General features: G+C 40.6%; 1 protein-coding gene across 4 annotated transcripts in view; it reads left to right on the forward strand.

Annotated features, from left to right (window-relative positions):
* The window catches only part of CNTRL (centriolin), an 85,023-nt gene that overhangs the window by 57,123 nt on the left and 11,712 nt on the right, over positions 1-16,188 (forward strand). For 3 of the 4 annotated variants that reach the window (XM_032418144.1, XM_032418145.1, XM_032418146.1), the window contains 11 exons: positions 237-442; positions 2,683-2,875; positions 6,370-6,500; positions 6,626-6,766; positions 6,866-6,992; positions 7,978-8,142; positions 8,895-9,054; positions 10,407-10,522; positions 10,605-10,822; positions 12,894-13,051; positions 15,225-15,298. In XM_032418144.1, the coding sequence (XP_032274035.1) occupies positions 237-442; positions 2,683-2,875; positions 6,370-6,500; positions 6,626-6,766; positions 6,866-6,992; positions 7,978-8,142; positions 8,895-9,054; positions 10,407-10,522; positions 10,605-10,822; positions 12,894-13,051; positions 15,225-15,298 (1,689 nt within the window). Of the gene's footprint in view, positions 1-236; positions 443-2,682; positions 2,876-6,369; positions 6,501-6,625; positions 6,767-6,865; positions 6,993-7,977; positions 8,143-8,894; positions 9,829-10,406; positions 10,523-10,604; positions 10,823-12,893; positions 13,052-15,224; positions 15,299-16,188 lie in introns of those variants that run through there. The other variant, XM_032418147.1, reaches the window with a different exon arrangement.

The raw sequence follows: 16,188 nt of genomic DNA on the forward strand, positions 1-16,188 counted from the left end.
GTGAATGTGTGTCAGCCGTAGTTGGGCTGATGGAAGAGTTAAAAGCTCTAGTCATCAGTTTCATCTGTGGTATGTGAAAAATTGGCTTGACTTAGTTTTTCTTTTCACACTGAAGTCTTAGAAGCTACCACCATTTTCACATTGTAGATAGCACTTTGAGTTAATTGCAGCTCTTGGCAGGAAAGAAGAGAAACATCAAGTGATGTTCTCAGTACTGCATTTTTTTCTTTGTTCAGGAGAATGAAGTTTCTAGATTAGAAGACATAATGCAGCATTTAAAATCTGAGAAACAGGAACCGTGCATGAGAGCATCTAAGCGGCAGTCGGAGAAAGAACTGGAAGAACTGCATCATAATATTGATGGTCTTTTGCAAGAGAAGAAAGACTTAGAGTATGAAGTAGAAGAATTACATAGAACCATCCAGAAACATCAACAGCGAAAGTAATTATTATTAGCCATTTTATTTTTATAATTCTGAGGAATAGGATATTGGCTCATTAAGGTAGCCTAAGTCAGTGTTGTCTGGTAGAACTTTCTGTGATCTTGGAAATGCTGCAGATCTGTGCTGTCCAGAACAGTGGTCACTAGCCACATGTGCCTTTGAGCCCTTGAAATGTGGCTAATGCAAGTGAGGAATAGCGTTGAATTTAAAGTATTAGCCACGGGGTGACTCCCAGGCTGCGCAGTGCAAGTCTGAGTTCTCTTGGCCAGTAGTCTAAATCAGCTCTTCTTGTAGGCCCTCTTGGAGAATGGCACAGCCATCCGCCCTCCCCAGTTACTCTGGCTAAAAACATGCCAGGTGTCCTCAGCTCCTCTTTCCCCACTTTCCCAAGCCTCCAGCTGGTGTCCAAGTCTTACAAGTATACACAAAGAGCTGTCAAGCTGGTCCCCTTCTTTCGTCACTGCTGCCCTGGCCTTTAATCATGTCATCCTTGGTTGTTGGACTAGCTTCTGCATCAGCCTTCCCTATCCAGCCTCTCCATTCTACCCTACACATAGCCAGGACCTGAGCGTGCCACTCCGCCGTGTGATGCGGTCCCATCACAATACACACCCGCCCTCCAGATCTGAACCCTGCCCGTCTGCCTTACCCTTCTCTCCCACACACAGTGTTTGTTCACGCCCTACCTACTTTTCTTTGGTTTCGCCAAACACCACATTTTCTCCTGCCTCCCCACCTGTGCACATACTGTCCTTGCCTGAAATGGTTTCCCTACCCCCTGCCTACTCCACCTTGTCTTTCCAGGTGAAGATCAGGGATCCCATCTCTCACACAAAACCTTTCTCATCTCAGGCTCCCGCAGTTCAGGGCTGGCAACCTTGGGCATAATACTGTTCACGCCATGTTGTAAGGAGCCCAGGACGGCAGTAGCTGGGCCTCCCTCTTTGTGCCCCGGCATCTGGCATAGGGTCCGTTAACAAATGCAGTATCTGCTGAGTGCGTCAGATGGGTAGAAGCCCATCTTCTGCAGTAGCCCATGAGTTCTGATGGTTTCCCCAGTTTTTGGTCGTGTAAGCCAGACTGGCCCAGGCACCAAAGTTGGGGGGAGATCTGTGGAGGTCACAGAGGTGAGAGTGAGCTATGGTCTCTGCCTTCTAGGAGCTCACACGTGACTGGCCAATAGACCTGGCAGGGACAAGCAAGGGTCACACCAGGAGAAGATGGGGACTAGATGTTTGAGGGTTTCGAAGATGAAAGATGATTATGCTATTACTTTTGTAGGTATGTGATGGGGAAGAGGTTTTTTAAGGGAGGATAGTAAGGCAGTGGGATAACCACTTCTTTTCCTAGTTATAAAGGTATAATATATGATCATTTTAAAGAATTTGGATAACACAGAAATGTCCGAAGAAGACAATAAAGATCATCTGTATGCCTTCATTTAAAGAGAAAGAATCTGTTAATATGTTGATGAATTTATTTTCATGTTTTTCTGTCATAGTTTCATTTTCAAATTTTGACATGTTAGCCTTGAGTTAGTGAATCCCTTGTCTTGCTTTCTGTTTGTCAAATATTGTCACTATAATTTTACTCTAGTAGAACAGGGTAAATCACAAAATTAGTCTTTGAGGCAGCTAGTGAGCTGCAAGCTGAGAGATAGTTTTAAGGGAATGGATGATTATTACGGTAGTAGTTTGTTTTATTTTTTATACCACAGAAGAATAGAAATAACATTCTCTTGACAAGTGCTGACCAAAAAAAAAGAATCAAAAAAGATAAAACAACTACATCATACTTTATATATATTGTGTACTTACTGTCAATAGTATACCATGTTTGTTTTTTTTAAGATTTATTTATTTATTTTAAAGAGAGAGAAAGATTGTGCATGCATGTGAGAGCAAGGGGAGGGGTAGAGGATGAGGGAGAAAGAATCTCAAGCAGACTCCACGCTGAGTTCGGAGCCTGATGCGGGGCTCGATCTCACGACCCTGAGATCATGATCTGAGCCAAAATCAGGAGTCAGACATTTACCCGACTGGGCCACCCAGGTGTCCCCAACAGTATACCGTGTTGAATGAAAGGGTAAACGTATCCTTGAACATAATCAAATGTAGCTGGTCTCCCACTGCTTCTCATATGAAATTAGAAAATCATCCTACATCTTCTTATCAAGCTACAAGTGTCTATACTGTCTGCATTTAAAGTGTCTTAATGTGTGTGTATATGATTTTTTTAGAGACTTCATAGATGGAAATGTTGAAAGTCTTGTGAATGAACTAGAAATAGAGAAGTCACTTGAACACCATGAAGATGTTGTTGATGAAATTGAGTGCCTCGAGAGGACCCTTCTGAAGCGTCGCGCAGAGCTCAGGGAAGCCGACCGCCTGCTGGCGGAGGCCGAAAGGGAACTTTCATGCACGAAAGAGAAAGTATGTTCTGTTGTGGTTTGGGGTGAGGCAGCTTACTGTTGGCAGCATGAAGGACTAGAAAGAAAATATGACAAGAACACAGTCATCCAAGGCAGACGGTTGGGTTTCAGGCTGCGCTCTGCTAGTTAAAGAGCTGTAAGAATTTGGGCGAGCCCCCTAAGTCTCCAGCTTTGCTCTCCTCATCTGTTAGTTCAGGCCAGGAATACCAAGGCTGTTCAGTAAGGGTTAAATGAAGTAGTGTATATTTTTTTAAGATTTTATTTATTTGAGAGAGAGAGAGAGAGCGCAAGAGTGGGTGGGGGGGGCAGAAGGAGAGGGAGAAGCAGATTCCCCGCTGAGCAGGGAGCCCGATGTGGGGCTCAATCCCAGGATCCTGGAATTACGACCTGGGCCAAAGGCAGATGCTTAACTGCCTGAGCCACCCAGGCGCCCCTAAATGAAGTAGCATGTTGAAAGCTGCTAAAGTCATTTAGTTCCTAATGCACCCCACTTCCTTCTCCTGTGTGTGTCTTTTTTAAATTATTTCGGCTCTGATAGCTCTGTGTATTAAATAGGTCAGTCTTATATTTTAAAACAGCAGTGGATCTCAGAAGACTTGTTCCTAGTATTACTTTGTTCTCCAAGTGGACGTTATAAAATCAAATATTTTTTGGTCTAGGTAGTGTTCTTGAGACTACAACACAGAAGGAAATCAAGGAGGAAAAGGAGCTACCTGTCACTGGGCCTCTATTCTGGCCACACATTGGCCGTTTTATGAATACCCCCCTTCATTTAACTTTCCTGGCATCCTGTAAGATAGTTGTTAGCCCGGTGACGATGCAGCATAGGGAGGCTGGTAGCTAGCCCAGGGTCGCGCAGCTAAAGTTCTGCTTCACCAAGAGAATTCCAGAGTGAAGACGTCCCAGACCCACATGGAGCATTTCAGGAACTACTATGTGTATGTTGTTATTTCAACACGGATGGATTTAAATGAATATTAATCTATTACCTGGGGACTGAAACGAAGGCTTTATTAAAGAAATTCTGTGAGTGATGGCTTTAATAAATGGAAAAACATCCTGGTGTCTTTTCAGATGATCAGTTCCTTCTTCTGTCACACGTTAGATGATTGTGAGAGAACATGGGTGTGAGCAGGACTAGAGAAGAATTTATCACTGGTATATAAACGAAAATTAAAGATATTGTTAGCTGGCAGAGATAGTAAGTGAACCAAGGCTAGTAAGCTCTTTCCCCTTCAGCCTCCCAGAATGACTCAGGGAGGCAGCTGGCTAAGGGGCAGGAGCGAGGCAGAAGGTGGTGTGTTTTGTAGAGATGCCAGATGTGTTAAAACCTCACATAGAGGGCGCCTGGGTGGCTCAGTTGGTTAAGCGACTGCCTTCGGCTCAGGTCATGATCCTGGAGTCCCGGGATCGAGTCCCGCATCGGGCTCCCTGCTCGGCAGGGAGTCTGCTTCTCCCTCTGACCCTCCCCCCTCTCATGTGCTCTTTCTCATTCTCTCTCTCTCAAATAAATAAATAAAATCTTTAAAAAAAAAAAAAAAAAAAAAAACCTCACATAGAAAGAGACCAAAAACTACTTAGAAAGGTGACTTGCTGGAGCATGTAGTGCATTTTATCTGGTGCTTTGCTGATGAAACTGACAGGAACCAGCTCTCTGACATGGAAAGAAGTGTGGTGAAATATATAGCTGTTATGAATGGATGAAGAAGATGTGCTGTCGATATTCAATGGAATATTACTCAGCCATCAAAAAAATGAAATCTTAATCGTTTGCAACAATGTGGATGGAACTAGAGGATATTAGGCTAAGCAAAATAAGCCAGTCAGAGAAAGACAAATACGATATGATTTCACTCATATGTGGAATTTAAGAACCAAAACAGATGAACATAGGCGAAGGGAGGGAAAAATAAAATAAGATGAAATCAGAGAGGGAGACAAACCATGAGACTCTTAATCATAGGAAACAAACTGAGGGTTGCTGGAGGGGAGGGTGTGGGGGATGGGGTAACTGGGTGACGGCATTAAGGAGGGCACGGGATGTCATGAGCACTGGGTGTTGTATGCGACTAATGAATCCCTGAATTCTACCTCTGAAACTAATAATACACTCTATGTTAATTGGTTTTAAATTTAAAAAAATATATATCTAGCTGTTTGGGAGCTTGCCAACAACCCTTTTGCATCCACACGGGGTATTTAGTAGACTAGTTTAACATACGCCTGTGAGTTTAGTGCAACTGCAGAATGGGAGCTTTTTGCCTGAAGGTGAGTCACTGCTCAACCAAGTGCAAACCAAACACTATTTTTGGACCTTTGATGACATTGTTTTAAGCCTCTTATTTTAGACAGAAAAAGGAAACCAAGTTGATTAAAAAAAAAAAATCTGTTTTTGCCAAATCTTGTATAGGAAAATTTTTAAATACTTCAACAAAAATATTTAGTATTTGTGTTTCTAAGCCATAATTAAATCATCTTTCAATCAGTAAGGTTTTATTTAGCATGATAATACAGTACAGCAATAATCTCTACGAGGAGGGAATATTGGTAAAATCAGTTTGTTGTCACTTAATTGGGGAGATATTTTTAATTTAAAAAGCATAATATACAGGTTATTTTTTTTTTTAAGATTTTATTTATTTGTCAGAGAGAGAGAGAGCACAAGCATGGGGAGAGCGGCAGGCAGAGGGAGAAGCAGACTCCCCGCTGAGCAAAGAGCCTGATGAGGGGCCTGATCCCAGGACCCTGGATCATGACCTGAGCCGAAGGCAGACGCTCAACCAACTGAGCCACCCAGGTGTCCCTATACAGATTATTTTTGAGTAAAAAGATTCACAGACTCACTACCCTCAAGGGATTGTTTCTTTTTTGGGTAGCCTTTCTGTCTTTGTGGGCACAGATACAGTTTTACATAGTTGCTCTTAGAGTACTTGTACCATTTTAAATTTATTTTTTTCGGGGGCACCTGGGTGGCTCAGTTGTTAAGCGTCTGCCTTTGGCTCAGGTCATGATCCTGGAGTCCTAGGATCAAGCCCCGCATCAGGCTCCCTGCTCAGCGGGAAGCCTGCTTCTCCCTCTCCCACTCCCCCTGCTTGTGTTCCTTCTCTTGCTATGTCTCTCTCTGTCAAATAAATAAATAAGATTTTAAAATAAATAAATTTATGTTTTTCAGCCAACATAATATCAACAACATTCTTCCATGTTGCTATGTTGTCATTTTAAAGGCTACACAGTATTCCATTGTGTTGATGTGTTATCACTTACTGAATCTATTATTTGTCAAGTCGTATATCAATCCACAATGAGCATTTTTGTGCAATAGTTTTTTACTCCTGAATTCTTTTCTGAGAAGTAGAGAGTCAAAGTGAGTGAACATCTTTACCAGTCTTTTTGTCTTGCCTTGGTGTTTTCCGAAAGAGTTGTACCAATTTACACCACAGTAGCTGTGAGGGAGTATGGTAACTGGATTGCTTTTAATGACAGTGTCTTTTTTAGACAAAAAATGCCATCGAGAAGTTCGCTAATGCCAAGAGAAATTTATTGCAAACCGAGAAAGATGCTGAGGAGTTAGAAAAGAGAGCCCAGGAAACTGCTGTTAACCTTGTCAAAGCCGACCAGCAGCTCAGGTAGGTGGAGTCCCTCAGCTCCTCAGTAAGATGAGGGAGGAGTTTGGTTCTGACAGGATAACAAACGCCTTACGGTAAATAATGCAGGTCTAAGGGGCCTTGGAGAACAAAGCGATGTGTTTTAGGTTGCTCCAGGCTGACACACAGGATTTGGAGCAGCACAAAATGGAGCAAGAGGAAATCTTGAAAGAAATAAACGAAGTTGTGGCAGCAAAAGACTCAGACTTCCAGTGTCTAAACAAGAAGAAGGAGGTCCTGACGGGAGAGTAAGTGCAGCCTGTCGGGCGTCAGGGGCTCGAGCTGGGAGACGGCGCTCGGGGTCCAGCCTCGCTTCGGCCCTGCTCTAGTTCTGCTGCTCTTTGCAGGCTGCAGCAGCTGCAGAAGGACATCGAGACCGCACAGCACAGTGAGGATCACCACCTGCAGGTCCTCAAAGAGTCCGAGAACCTCCTGCAGGCCAAGAAAGCCGAGCTGGAAAAGCTGAAAAGGCAGGTAGGGCAACAAATGCCTTGAAAAACCAGCGCGTGCTGCTTTGAAACCTACATCATTTATAATCATGATGTATGATTACAAAAAGTAATGCATGTTCAAGTGTAGAAAAGACTGGAAAATACAAAAGAAGATATAAAGCATAAATGTGGCTATATCTCCTGGTGATTAAAAGTAGAGTCCAGGGACACCTGGGTGGCTCAGTCGTTAAGCGTCTGCCTTTGGCTCAGGTCATGATCCCGGGGTACTGGGATCGAGCCCCGCATCGAGCTCCCAGGTCTGCGGGAAGCCTGCTTCTCCCTCTCCCACTCCCCCTGCTTGTGTTCCCTTTCTCGCTGTGTCTCTCTCTGTCAAATAAATAAAAATCTTAAAAAAAAAAAGAAAAAGAGTAGAGTCCAACCCAAATTTGAATCCTGACTCAATAGAATATGTTATTGAGTGAAAGAAGCAAGTCTTAAAACAGGATGCACCCTGAGATCACTTATAGTACAAAAGCAGTCATCTGATAAGGGGACATTATGAATATCTTCTGTTTTCTTCCTTTTACATGTCTGCATTTTCTGGTTTTTTTTTATAAACAAGTGTGCACCATCCTTAAAATTGTTAGTAATTTTTAAATTTACAAAATGAATCAATTTTTTAAATCCCTGCCTGACTTCCATTGCCAAGGTAGTTGTTAAATGGAGTAAGATATAGATATGTAAGTATTTTGAAAACCATAACCTGAGGCATAATCATTATTATCATACTGTTGTTTTTGCTATGCTTTGAGTGCTTTTATGTAGGTGAGCTCAGGATCTTTATCAGGCATTTATGCCTGCACCCCCGGCCTGGTCCTCCTGACTCATGCAGCTGGGATAATTACACTTAGGCTAGTTCCTAATTGCCCCACTACCGTTAGCTGGACTGGGTATTCTCCATCACAGCAAGCACTGAAAGTTGCATGGCCTTTGGCAAGCTTTGCATTCTTCCCTTTTCTTTAATGCAGGTGTCGGGTCAGCAGCAGGAGATGGCCGTCTTGGACAGGCAGTTAGGGCGTAAAAAGGAGGAACTGCATCTCCTCCAGGAAAGCATGGTCCAGGCCAAAGCTGATCTCCAGGAAGCGCTGAGACTGGGAGAAACCGAAGTAATTGAGAAGTGCAATCACATTCGGGTGTGTTTTTCACTAGGTTTTCTTAAAAGTCCTAGAATGATGTTGATTTATTTTGAGATATTTTCATTGGTTTCCCCTCCAAATGCAAATATAAATTCCTGAATCTTGACCCCTCTGTAACATCAGCTTGATGTGGTGTTACGTATCCAGGCTGTGGCTGCGTGGGTAGCTCTCCCATAGAAGTTCTCTGCCTCTGTGCCTTTTCTCATACTATTTCTTCTCCAGGAATTTCCTTTTTGGCAATGTCCAGATCCTACCCATTTTTCATGGTTCAGCTTGATGCCTCTTTAAGACTTCCCTGACTTTTCCTTTATGTTGGAAGGAGTTTCTCTCTTCCCTGAGTTTGGAGGCACTCTGCACATTTCCTAGGGCATCATAGCCTTTCATGATCATGTTTATGCTCCTTGCCTAATTTCCCCCAAGGTGCTCAGCCTCTTGAGGGCAGGAGATGTATCAGAGTCAGCCTTTTCTTTCTATGACGAATTGCCTTGCATAGAGTAAATACTGCTTATGCATTTTAAATGAAGGTAATGTGTGACTTTCTTACTTCTATTATACAGAAATATATTAGTATAAAATAAAATAAATTGCTGTTCTTGACATAAAAGGCAAAATTGAACTCGTTTCCAGATTAGAATTTTTGTGAAATGAGATAGTTAATAACAAAAGTGATTTCAGTGTAATTTCTATTCATAATTTTGTAAAGCAGAGTTGACTTTTTTTTTCTTTTGTTTTTGTGGGGGGGTGCACAGGAAGTAAAATCTCTTCTGGAAGAACTCAGTTTTCAGAAAGGAGAACTGAATGTCCAGATTAGTGAAAAAAAAGCTCAACTCGCACTCGTAAAGCAGGAAATTGAAAAAGAGGAAGAAAATCTTCAGGTAGTTTTAGGACAAATGTCTAAACATAAAACTGGTAAGTTTAAAGGAAAGCAATCATATAAAGTCGGAGTTTGGAAATCTCTCTATTCCAGATCACAGAAAAAATACAAACGGTAGAATAAACTTCTTTTAAAGTTCAAGTTTGTTATAGATGAGCAAAGAAAAACAGTATTATAAAAGTATTTTATAATAAAAGTATTTTAGTATTTTCTGCCATTCAAATTGATAAAGTTTATTTAAGAGCATAATAGTCATAATAATTGCTGACCAGGATGTGGAAAAGGAAGAACACTTAACAGGCTATTTGATAGAAAAATAAATTGGACCAATCCCCCAGTGTTTCAAGTCTGAAAATTCACACCTATTGAACCATTTAGCCCATTTCTAGTTACTGAGAGAAAGGAAGTATTCATATACATTTTAGCAATATTGTATTTATTTAGTAAGTAAGTCTTTATTTGCTTGTTTCACAAATTAAGCTGGCTGAGTTGGGTTACTTGCAGCAAAATTTATAATAGAATTTGGAAACTTGGCCAATTTAAAAGCCACATTTTAAACATTTAATGGCATGCAAATAATGCTGATGGGGAGACTGAAAAAATAGATACAAAACTGAATATAGAGCATAGTCCCAATTTATTTTGAAAATCTGTGCGTGTGTGTGCGCACATGCACGTCCGCATGCTCCTGGAAGGAAATACATCAAAATGCTATTGCTGTAGTGATCATCTTTGGGTGGTAGGATAATAATGGGTTTTCATTTTTTTCTTGAAATTTCCTATAGTGAGTAAATATTTGTATAATCAGAAAAGAGAGTTAATACTTGAAAATCTATATTTTAAAAGATAAAAAATTGTTATCTGAATCTCAGATTTTAACATCTTTCCTATTTATTTTGATTAAAATCCATTTAGATGGAGTAATTGCTCTTAAAACTAGATCTTTGTTAATGTTTTTGTTAAAATATTTTTAACAAATTAAAATTTAACAAGTTAATGTTTAGCAATATTTTAAAGGATTTTTTTTTTTTTTTTTTTCATTAAAATACAATTAGCTCCAGGGTACCTGGGTGGCTCAGTTGGTTAAGCCTCTGGCTTTGGCTCAGGTCATAGTCTCAGGGTCCTGGGATCGAGCCCTGCTTTGGACTCCCTGCTCAGTGGGGAGTCTGCTTCTCCCTCTTCTCCTACCCCCGTTTGTGTGTACGTTTCTCTCGCTCTCTCAGATAAATAAAATCTTCTTAAAAATAGAATTAGCTCCATTAATTCAGCACAATAGATATGTTTTGATGACCTATTGTTTCTTGTATCAACAGCATTATTTTCTGTTTCATTTTGTAAATGTTTTCAACTACATTTAATAGCATGGATCGTGCTCTGTTTCTCTTAGAACTAAAGAATATTCTGGACATGTTGCAACTTGAAAACAATGAGCTGCAAGGTTTGAAGTTACAGCATGATCAAAAGGTGTCTGAATTAGAGAAGACTCAGGTTGAAGTGCTGGAGGTAATGAACGAAGCCGTTTTACCCTTAGCCAACTGCAGTCTTTCTCTTTGGGCATGTGTGAGTCCCCTTTTATCTGATTTAGGAGAGACTGGAGTTAGAGAGCCTGCAGCAGACAGCCCTGCGACAGAGAGGGGAGATAGAGTGGCAGAAGCAGCTCCTCGAGAGGGACAAACGGGAAGTAGAGCGGATGACTGCCGAGACCCGAGCGTTACAGTCATCTATTGAGTCTTTGTGCAAAGAAAAGAAAGATCTTGAAGAAAAACAGGACAGCTGGGAAAAGAAGTTGGCACAGACCAAACGGTGAGAGCAAAAACCAATAAGCTTACAAGATCCCTTCCTGAACACTAGAGCATAATAATATACACAGTGGAAAAGGAGTGGAAAATAAAGAGAAAAAAAATACTCCATGAACTCAGTATCACAGTACAGCTCACCAGTAGCATTTCTGGGTGCATTTCCTTTTAGGCTTTTCTTTTTCCAAAGCACTTGTTAAAATAACCTGTTGTGGATTTTTTTAGGTAAAATAACAAATGCTAGAAGATATAGCTAAGTGGAGAGATACCTGTTTGTGGGTAGAAAGGCAATATTGTTAAGATTCAGTTCTCCTTAAATTGATCTGTAGATTCAGAACAATCCCAATCAAAATCCCAACAGGCTTTCCAAATAGAAATTGACAATCAGGTTCTGAAATTCATGTGGAAATGCAAAGGATGGACATAGAATAGAATCTAAAACTTTTTAGCTATGACACCAGAACAACCCTGAAAAAGAACAAAAGTTTAGGGCTAACACTACCTGATTTCAAAACTCAGTGTACAGCTATGGTAATCAAAACACTGTGGTACTGGTATAAAGATAGAAAAATCAATCAATGGAACAGAATAGAAAGTCCAAGAGTAAATGCACAAATGTGTGGACAACTGATTTTGACAAAGATGCAAAGGTATCTTTTTCAGTAGAGAAAAGACGGTCTTTTCAAAAAATATTGCTGAAACTATTGCATATCCGAAACCCCAAAAGTGAACTTCAGCCCACACCCACACTATTAATAAAAATTACCTCAAAATGGACCATAAACAAAAATGTGAAACCTAAATATAAAACTTCTAGGAGAAAACATAGGAAAAAAACCTTTGTGACCTTGGGTTAGGCAGAATTTCCTAGATATGATACCCAAAGCATGGTCCATAAAAGAATAAATTGGTAAAATTGAACTTCATCAAAATTCAAAACTTCTCCTCAAGAGACACTGTTAAGATAATGAAAAGACATGTCGCAGACTGGGAGAAGAATCTTTGCAACCATGTATTTTCAATAAAGGGCTTGTGCCCAGAGCATATATATACAAAGAACTCTCATGACTCAATAATGAAAAAAAACGAACAACCCAGTTTTTCAAATGGGCAAAAGATTTGAGCAGACATTTCACTTAAGAAGATGAATGGATGGCAAATAAATACATAAAAAGATGCTCCTCATCATTAACCATTAGGAAAATGCAAATTAAAACCACGATGAGATAACACTACATACCTATTAGAAGGGCTAAAATTGAAGTCTGACGATACCAAATGTTGGCATGGTACTTTCATACACAATTGGTGGGAGTGTAAAATGTTAGACCACTTTGGAGAACAATTTGGCAGTTATTTAAAAACTCTTACATACATTGACCAGAAGAGCTAGCCATTCCACTCCGAGATATTTATTCATGAGAAGTGAAAGCATATGTTCATACAAAGAATGATGTACTTTAATGTTCATAGCAGCTTTATTTGAAACAGCCAAAACCTGGAAACGACCTAAATGTCCATCAGCTGGTGAATGGATAGACAAATGATAGTATATCCATACCATGGAATACTATTCGTCAGTAAGAAGGGAATGCAGTATTGATACACACAACAACATGGATGAATCTCAGAGCGACTATGCTCAGTGAGAGAAGCCAGACAGAAACCAGCCCATACTATGGGACTCTGGTCATGTAAAAGAAAGCAGGCTCGTGCATGTCTGTTTTTTGGACAAATCCTATTACACAGTTGTGTTTCCTGCTTTCTCACTTATCAGAAGCTAGCCATCTATTTTAATTGCCAAATTTGGGGAATTCTGAGTGCTGTCCATGTTTTTATCCCTGATTTTTATAAAACTTCAGTTTAGTGAGTCATTTTTCAAAAAATCTCCTGTTTGGAAAGCTGAAAATAAGATGTCTTTTGAAAATGAGTTGAAGAGCCGTAAGTTTTGTTAAGGTTTATAATCATTCATAGTCCATAACCGTCTGGTGAAAGCAGAACACTGTTCCTCGTCTGTGTCTTGTGCGTGCTTGGACGTTTTATGTTCGATAGTCTGACTTACTCTGCTCGCGCGGTAGGGTTTTAGCAGCGGCAGAAGAAAATAGCAAAATGGAGCAGGCAAACTTGGAAAAGTTGGAATCGGATGTCAGAAAGCTGCAGCAGGAGCTAGACCGACTCAACAGAGAGAAGCTCTCACTGCAGGAAGACCTGAGAGCAGCTCAGCAGCAGCTACAAGGTACGAGGCTGCCCCTTGGGAGGGTGCGCCTTCCTTCGGGTAGGTTTTTCTTTCCTTTTCTTTCCTTTCCTTTTTACTGAATATACAACCTTTTCTCTTCCTTAAATTTGGAGTTTAATTATACAAAGATGAGAAGTCAGGTTTTGTGACCTAAAAATATTTCCTTATTAAAACTATATTACTACTTCGGTAAAGTATACAGAAAAGATAGGGAGACACACCTGTGTACTTACAGAGCTGCAGGGCAGTCATGCCGGCTCCCTGGGGAGGGAATTCCCAGCACGCCCTCGCTCGTCTGTGAGGACACAGAGCCGTCCCGGTTGAGGCGTACACATTCAGTCCAGCATGGTCAGCCCGCGGCCATGGATGTGCCTGTACATTTACCTTGTGCATCCCCCAGCCATCAGGGGAGGACGAGGGCCGTTCTTCTGGGAGGGTTTCCTGGTGACTCTCTTTCATCAGCATCAGCATATCTGGAATCAGAGGAGTTTCCAAAACCTCTTCTCTTTTCACATCTTGCTGCAGCAGAGTCTTGAAAAACAAAACCAGAACTCAGCTATTCCTCAGAAGGAATCTCTTACCAAAGGTCATCTCCATGGGGACTGACCCTGGCTGTCCAGCGCTTGTCCATTTGGGATGTAAACCATCTTTGCCCCTTGGTCTTGCCTCCCGGGTTCTTCTTTTAATTGTTTGCTTTTTTTTTTTTTTTTTTTTTTTTTTTTTATTTTTATTTTTTTTATTTATTTATTTGACAGAGAGAGAGACAGCGAGAGCAGGAACACAAGCAGGGGGAGTGGGAGAGGGAGAAGCAGGCTCCCCGCTGAGCAGGGAGCCCGATGTGGGACCCGATCCCAGGACCCTGGGATCATGACCTGAGCCGAAGGCAGACGCTTAACGACTGAGCCACCCAGGCGCCCTGTTTGCTTTTCTTATTATAGAAATAATTCATGCTAATGGGCATGGGATTTATTTTAGAAGTGACAGAAATGTTCTAAAATTAGATTGTGGTGATGTTTGCATGACTCTGGGAATATACTTAAAGCCAGTGAATTGCATATTTTAAAATGGGTAAAATGCTTGGTATGTGAATTATATCTCAGTAATGCTGTTTAAAAAAAATTAGTTCATGTTCCTTAAAGAACAATTTAAAGACAAGCAAAAAGATGAAATAAAAATTACTATTGACCTCACCCCTCAGAGGTAATTCCTATTAACAGTGTGGTGAATATCCTTCCAGATTTTTCCTTGGGGTGTGTGTGTGTGTGTGTGTGTGTGTGTGTAGTTTTAAAACAAAAAACAAAGATGCAGATAACACCTTTAGTACCAAAACTTTGTAAGCATCCATGATTAGAAGTTACTAAATAATTCCAGCTAACAATGTACTTGTACTTGTCGAGCCCTTACTGTGTCTCAGACATGATGCAACTATTTTATATGCATTTCTTCATTTAACCCTTGTAACATTTTTATTTTTTTTTTTTTTTTATTTTTTTTTTTTTTTAAAGATTTTATTTATTTGTCAGAGAGAGAGAGCACAAGCAGGGGGAGTGACAGGCAGAGGGAGAAGCAGACTCCCCGCCAAGCAGGGAGCCCGATGCGGGACTCGATCCAGGGACTCCAGGATCATGACCTGAGCCGAAGGCAGTCGCTTAACCAACTGAGCCACCCAGGCGCCCCCTTGTAACATTTTTATGATAGAAACTGTTTCACCCATTTACAGATGAGGAAGCTTAAGCTTAGTTTCCTTGTGACTTACTCAAGTGAGAAGTAACTTCCTCAAGGTCATACAGCTACTAAGTGACAAAGCGAGCACACATATAAAATCTATTCCCAAGTTGTCTCCCTTTAAGGTTGTACCAAATTTACATTTCTCCCAGCAATGTAGAAGGTATTCATTTTTAAACCATGCATGTTGTCAACACTAGGTATTATCTATACATTTTTTTTTTATTGTGAGGTTTTGAACATGTAAATCTAAAAACCTGAGCACCAAGCCCAGACATAGGTTGTGCGTGTTAACTCACTCTTTTGAGCTTTTAATAAGTAAATGCATAGCCATACATTTAACAGAAATAAGTTCATATTCACTTCCACTCTACTTTTTTGGGGGGCTGATGGGAATTTGGAAAATGCATACAAGTGTATTTATGTTATGTAAATGTTATTTCTGTAGAAAAACGAGAAGCAATAAAGTCCCTACAGAAGGAACTAGCTGATGTCCAAGACCATTTGAACCTAGCGAAACAGGTAAGTTTAACTAATGTAATCTCCTGGTAGTATCCTGAAGGCATGCAGACAATTGGTTAAAATAAAAAACAAATCAAGTAGGTTGGTTCCTTTTCATACCAGCAGGTCCCATAGGGCCATTTATAAGACATAAACATACAGACACAAAACTTTTGGTGCAGAGCAGTGATTTTCTCATTTATGTTAGCCCTAGAACTCTTGAGTCAAAGTTTTACTCGAAGATATTAAGTCAGGTGGTGGCTAGATCAGAGCCTAAACCCTCAGCCAGCCTCTCTGGGGGCTTCAGGCACCGGATGGACCATCTCTTATCCATGGCACAGACAAGGCCCCCACAGGCTGGGCTCAGATTTGGTCACTCGCTGAGCGGCAGAGTAACTGCCAATTTCAGAGCAACTGGGCCTCCATCTTGTCAGATGTTCAGTAAAGCTGATTCTTGACCCTTATACTTCGGATAGTCTTCTTAAAGACAATTGAGTGTTGTCCAATGAGAAGAGGGCTGTAATTTGAGTTTCAAAGAACCTCAAGCAAGTTCTGGGCCTCAGTTTCCACTATGTAAACTAGGGGTTGGATTAGACATCTGAATTCTTCCAAAAGGTCTTTAGGAATCTGTGTTTCTAAGATGTATAAAACTTAAAGTATTCCATCCTTAAATAATTCTTACACGGGCTCTAATGAATATTTTTTGTGTTGTTAGAAATAGAGTAACTTTTTCAAAAAGGTTTAATTTGGATTCCTTGGAGAAAGAAGAATTTATTATTTTCTGAGTTTTTCAACCTACATAAATATTTCAAAGAGAAACAAAACCATGACTTTAGGTTCATTTTCAATGAGAATTAAGCCTTATTCACAGCTCTCCTTAATCTTCTTAGCAATCTTGTTTATTCCCACCT

The sequence above is a fragment of the Phoca vitulina genome, unplaced genomic scaffold (assembly GCF_004348235.1).
Source record: "Phoca vitulina isolate PV1807 unplaced genomic scaffold, GSC_HSeal_1.0 scaffold21, whole genome shotgun sequence".
In the NCBI taxonomy this organism is placed as follows: domain Eukaryota; kingdom Metazoa; phylum Chordata; class Mammalia; order Carnivora; family Phocidae; genus Phoca; species Phoca vitulina.